Source organism: Elephantulus edwardii, unplaced genomic scaffold (genome assembly GCF_000299155.1).
Source record: "Elephantulus edwardii isolate Elephantulus edwardi_28Jun2011 unplaced genomic scaffold, EleEdw1.0 scaffold00189, whole genome shotgun sequence".
Taxonomy (NCBI): domain Eukaryota; kingdom Metazoa; phylum Chordata; class Mammalia; order Macroscelidea; family Macroscelididae; genus Elephantulus; species Elephantulus edwardii.
This window is the reverse complement of record NW_006399939.1, coordinates 43860-50046: the sequence shown is the minus strand read 5'-3', so window position 1 is coordinate 50046 and position 6187 is coordinate 43860. Positions and strand designations below refer to the sequence as shown.

The window sequence follows — 6187 nt, the reverse complement described above, 5'->3', positions numbered from 1 at the left end:
AGGGACCAGTACTTGGAGAAGGTCATAATACTTGGAAAATTGGAGAATCAGCATAGAAGAAGAAGACCTACAGCAAGATGGATTGACATGGTACCTGTAACAATGGGCTCAACTATATCACAGATGTTAATGATGGCAGAGAAAAGGGCCAGGTTCAGATCTGCTGTTCATAGGATCTCTGAGTCCTGGTCTACTTGATAACACCTAACAACTGTCTTAGTTATCTACTATTGCTATAAAAAAGATGCCACAAGTGGATAAAACCAACAAGCAGAAATTTATTCTCTAATATTTTATGGGGTTAAAAATCCTAAATCAGAGCACTGGATATAGGGGTAGGTTTTCTCTTTCAGTGCCTTCTAGTTCCAAGAGTTTCCTAGCATAGAAACCTAAGTCCATAGAGTTTGCCTACTTCGAGCTCTTCTGCCCTGATGGTTATGAGGGTCCCCCTTCTCTGCTACTTTTCTCTTATTTCTTGTGAGAAGAGGTATCATAGGTCACACCTCTGGGAAACTCTCCTTCTAAAGGATCAGAACTGTGATGGAATCATCCTCTTAACAATTGCTTGGTTTATCAGATTATGGGACAATCTTTATATGATTGCCACCATTACATAATTACACACACCAATATTTGAGGATGAAACACCATCTTACACACTTTGGGAATGTTATCAAGAGGGGTCAGTCCTTGGAAAAAGACATATTGGGAAAGACGGAGAGTCAGAGAGAGAGAAGAAGACCCTCAACAAGGTGAGTAAACACAGGGACTGTAACAATGGGCTTGAGCATGAGGATGGTGCCGGACAGGGCAAGGTTCTGATGTTCACAGGGTCACTGAGTTGTACTTGACTCTATGGTACTAACAGCTGCATTTTTGAGGGAACATGATTAAAGACACTATTTATGTAACTGTGGTCAGAGCAGTCCAATGAAGCCCTATGTACTCAGCACTCAGTTTTAATGATTATCGACTCAGGGTGATTTTTATTTCTTTTACACAGCACATCTCAACAGCAGCATTATTGACATTTGGCATCAGATAGTTATTTGCCATAGGGGACTGCCCTGTGCATTTTAAGACGTTTTTCAGCATCCCAGGTCTTTACTCATTACATATCAATAGCACCTCATGCTCACTCCTTCTGTCCTCTTCACCCCAGGCTGTCACAATGTCTACATTTCTAGACATTGGCAAATATCTTCTGGGCAATTGGAGCCCTTTGAGAACGACTGATTTATAAACTTTCTTACATCCAAGGCAAGAAGTAGCACATTTAGGGTTCCTGAATTTGATGATCTCTATTCCTTGTACCCATCCTTTTATGTAGTGTCACTTCATATAAAGTCATATGGTTTAATTTATGATAAGGAGAGATTATATCTAATTAACTTCTGAAAAGCTTGGAGTCCTATACAAAACAAGTAATCTGTGAACATTTGGTAGATTTCATCTTGTCATGTATACTATTTATTTTGAAATTTGTTGTTTCTTCCAAGATTTCAGTTATCAGGTTATGCTTCCCAAGAGGAAGTCTGCCTGATTAAGAAAGGAGAACTGGTTCAGCTCTTTGGGGACTAACCTCTCAACTGATCATCACACTTTTCTCCCAAGTGTCTCTGGAGCAGTTTCAATTCAAGGTTAAGCTTTTGAGGTTCTTATTTCTCTGTGGAACACTTGTGAGGCATAGAGGATGGAAGAGTCCTCTGCCTTAGTCCTGAAGTGGCTTAATTCAGCATCCTGAGTCAGAGGCCACAGAGGTAGCGGGTTCTCAGCTGTGTGTCTCTCTGTGACAGGTATTTCAGTTTGATGGGTCTAGATTGACTCACTGGAAAATCTTCATGGACCAGTGGGAGCTTTTCTCAGGACCGCAGTTGTATCTCTGTGGAGAGAACTGTAATGAGAACAGCCAAAGCATGAAAATACTGTGATGGGTTTTTGTTGGGTGATCATGTGCTTCTTTTAAATTTAGTAGTTATTCTTTTACTTTGAAAGCAATGGGAGTCTGGCAAGAAGCACAAGACATTTTGAAAACTACTATCACATTGATCTAGTCATTGACTGAGAGTTTAGTGGAAGAAGGCACAGTATTACTACTGAGATTCAGGACCAGAGAAGACTTGTTCTTGGTTGTCCTTGGAGGAATTTTTTTTCTTCAGTTCACCTGGTACTGTGTTAGGAAGATTAGGAAAGCTAGATAGCCCCCGTTCAACCACCAAGTCATTAGCTTTATGATTATGGTCAGTTGCCAAGTTAGATTCTGACTCAAGATTACCTTGTGTATGTCAGGGTAGGGTTTCAAATGGTAGATTTTCCAGAAGTAAATCACCAGCCCCTTTGGCATTAGCTGAACTAACCAGGGACTCCACATTTACATTTTCTGAATGTAATCTGTGGAGTCATTTCAGGAGGTGGTGGGGTGTTTAGTAATAATCTTGGGACCTTTGGGCAAAGAGATGGATTTCCTACCTCTGAGAGGAAACCAAGACAGTATGAAGCTTGGGAAGCTAACACTCTGGAATAGAGTAGGATTTAGGCTATTTCCCTTTGGGGTGGATGGAGTCCAGGTGTTGCAGTCTGAGGAGAGCAGCACTGATAGTCATAACATTATGTTTCTCTGGAGGTTTGAACTGACCAGTGGCTAGAACAGTGGGGGACTTTCTCCCATGCAATTCACAGCCTCTGAAAACCTTCTGTAGGGTGAGCCATGAGTTGGTTCTGACTTGATAGCAGTGACTGACGACCTGCAAAGTAGATATTAGTATCTCTGCCTTGCGGTGGGAACTCTGAGGTGTTGAGAGGTTAAAGAACTTTCCAGATGTCATGTTGCTATTACTTGAAGAATCCGGGATGGAAAACCAGGAATATAGACTCATAGCAGTTGTGAGTTCTCCTCAACCTCTTCATCAATGAAGTCTTGATGAAAGGACTGATCTTTGTGCCTCTCTCCTCTCTCTCTGTCTTCTCTCTCTCTCCTCTCTCCTCTCTCCTCTCTCCTCTCTTCTTTCTCTCTCTCTCTCTCTCTCTCCCCATCTTTTTAATTGTGAACTTTATTAGTAATTTCCTTCTTGAGTATGGTGCTTAATTATCAAGGCTGTTCCAATTACTGAAAGAAAGAGCTTGTGAAGGCAAGCCAACTTGAAAGTCTAGCATGCAGGACTGGATGATCTGGGAACTAGTCAGTTAACAGTCATGGTGATATTTTCAGATGTGTGGAAGGAAGGCCTGGGAGGAAGGTTATGTCAGGGTAGAAGTGGGTCCTGGAGGAGTGATTTGAACCTTTATTACTACTGAGGGGTATAAGACCGGAGGAAATGAAGGAGAATAATTGTGTAGGAAGTGAACTAGACTTTTGGAAAGGGAAAAGTAATCAAGTGACCAAGTGTGGAAGAAGAGAATTAGAAGTAGAGGTTGTTGTTGATTGCCATCAAGTCAAGAACAACTCATAGCGAACCTATGAACAAAAGGCCTGAAGCTGCTCTATAACTACTGAGAAATAGTTTATCAAAGTTCATAGAGTTTCCAGAGGCATATTGTTTAGGAAGTGGATGCCACTTCTGCTTCCAAGAAGTAGAGGTAGGATGGGTAATAAATATCAAGAATGCTAGGGTGCGCAATGGAATACTATGCAGCACACAGAAGCAATGATTTTGTAAATTACTACCTAACATGGGAGGGACTGGAGAGCATTATGCTAAGTGAAGTAACTCAATCAAATACTGTATAAGACCATTATTGTAGAACAAGTCCGAGGATCCAAGCTACGGGGGGGGGGGAGATTAATCACAGGGTCACACAATTTGATGGGTAGAGGGAGGGATGGGTAAATGAAAGGGGAAAGATACCGTGTGAAAAACAACATATATGAATTTTATGAACTTTGTATGTAAACCACTACAAAAAAAGAAACTAAACCAAAACAACCTACAAAAACAAAGTAAAAAAGAATGCTAGTGTGCAAATCAAGGGAGCAAATGGAGGGGTGAGGAGGAAAAATTGTCAGTAAAAGGGAGTTGAACACATTTGAAGGCATTTATTATAATCTCCATATTTCTAGGAAACATAGCATGTATGAATTATTGAATGGAAACCCAATTTACTTTTGCAAAAGCCCTCCAACCCCCAGACCAAAAAACAGTCAAAGACAATAGAATGGCACCAGTAAATAGAATGGAGACAGTAAACCTTTCCTGGTTGTACCACGTGGTAAAAGAAAAGGGATTTTCCCTTTTCTAATCTGTTTCCATTAATCCAACATTTACCTAAAACATAGTTTTTCTTTCCTGTTCACTAGTGTTTCCAATGATTCTCCGTAATCTACAGAATACACTCAGAAGTTCCCCACAGTCCTTCATCAATTGGTCCCAGATGGTCTCCAGTTTTCTCTTTTGCTATTCTCCCCCTTATTCCAACTACACATGCACGGTTTTCACAGACTTGCATTGATTCTTCTGCTTCCTTAGACTACTTTTTCTTCTTCTACACATAGCCAACTCTCACTAGCCTTTTGCTATCACAAGCGTGTAGATATAGAAAGGATTATTATGTAATTCACCACTCAGTGAAGGAGCTTCCTGTTTGTGTTATTTCAGGTCACTCCCTCAGACGGCTACCTCGTGGTGGTGACTTCATGGCTGCCACTCACAATGTGACTGAATTCCTTTTCCTGGGACTTTCTTCCAATCCAGAGGTGCAGAAAGTTTGCTTTGTGATATTTTTGCTCCTGTACACAGCGATTGTGCTGGGGAACCTCCTCATTGTGCTCACAGTCACAACCAGCAGAAGTCTCTCCTCCCCCATGTACTTCCTTCTCAGTTACCTGTCCTTCGTGGAGATTTGCTACTCTTCTACCACGGCCCCTAAACTTATCTTGGATCTCCTGGCTGAGAGGAAAGTCATATCTCTGTGGGGCTGCATGACACAGCTTTTCTTCATCCACTTCTTTGGTGGCACCGAGATTTTTCTGCTCACTGTGATGGCCTACGACCGCTACGTGGCCATCTGCAAGCCCCTCAACTACACGAGCATCATGAACCGGCAAGTGTGTGGTGTCTTGGTGGGAGCTGCATGGGTAGGGGGCTTTGTACACTCCTTTGCTCAAATCCTTCTTATCTTTCACTTGCCCTTCTGTGGTCCCAATGTGATGGACCACTATTTTTGTGACCTGCTTCCTCTGCTCAAACTTGCCTGCTCTGACACCTTCCTCATTGGTCTGCTGATTGTGGCCAATGGAGGGACTCTGTCGGTGATCAGCTTCGTGGTTCTCGTAGCCTCTTATGTCGTTATCCTCTTCCATCTGAGGACACAAAGCGCTGAGGGACGGCGCAAGGCACTCTCGACCTGTGGGTCACATATTACTGTGGTCCTCTTATTCTTCGGACCGTGTATCTTCATCTACCTGAGGCCGTCTGACACTTTGTCTGTGGACAAGATGGTGGCCATATTCTACACAGTGATCACCCCTCTTCTCAACCCTGTCATTTACTCCTTGAGAAATACTGAAGTGAAGAAGGCCATGAAAAAATTGTGGATCAGGGCTATGAAACTAGATGAGAAATAGAGGCTGCGCTGTACAGACCCGTTCTTGGGATTAGAATGAAGCTGAGTCCATATGGAAAACTTGGGAAAGATGGAATGGATGGAAAAGAATAAATGCTTGATATTTGTTAGTTCTAGGTTATTCTACCTTACATTGATCTTAAAAAAATTTTAAAATTTAAATAGATTATATGATCATAGATATGTTGCAGCTAATTAATAAGTGTCTGTTTTTAGATGTACAGATAATGCAAATTTTTATTTTAATAAGTTATAAAATAACTTATAATAAATTCTTTTTTAAAAATTATAATTTATTTTCTTTAACAATCTAAGAAGTTCACAGCTATCAGCAGTTCCAGTGCAGTTTTAGGTGCACTTGGGAATTTGGGAATCTCAGTGGAACTGTTAGTGTAGCAAACCTTGTGGGTAAAATACTTGCATGTGTGAAGGGATCTCTCTAAAATTGACCTCATTGGTTTCCTTTTCAGCAAACTGACCTGGTCCACTCAACATGGCTTTTATTGTTTCTGATGTTAGTGCATGTTCTCTTTTTACATGAATAAATCATGGCCATCAGAAGATATCAATTTTACATACATGGCATTTGGCCTTCACAGCCACCATAAGTTTTCTCCTCTCCACCCAT

General features: G+C 41.3%; 1 protein-coding gene and 1 pseudogene across 1 annotated transcript; one reads left to right on the top strand and one right to left on the bottom strand.

Annotated features, from left to right (window-relative positions):
• Positions 1-4630: 4630 nt before the first annotated feature.
• LOC102861261 (olfactory receptor 4X2-like) lies at positions 4631-5560 on the top strand. The gene has a single exon (XM_006896671.1). It carries the CDS (start codon positions 4631-4633, stop codon positions 5558-5560), a length of 930 nt encoding a protein of 309 aa, XP_006896733.1.
• A 301-nt stretch (positions 5561-5861) lies between these two features.
• LOC102860848 lies at positions 5862-6187 on the bottom strand (annotated as a pseudogene).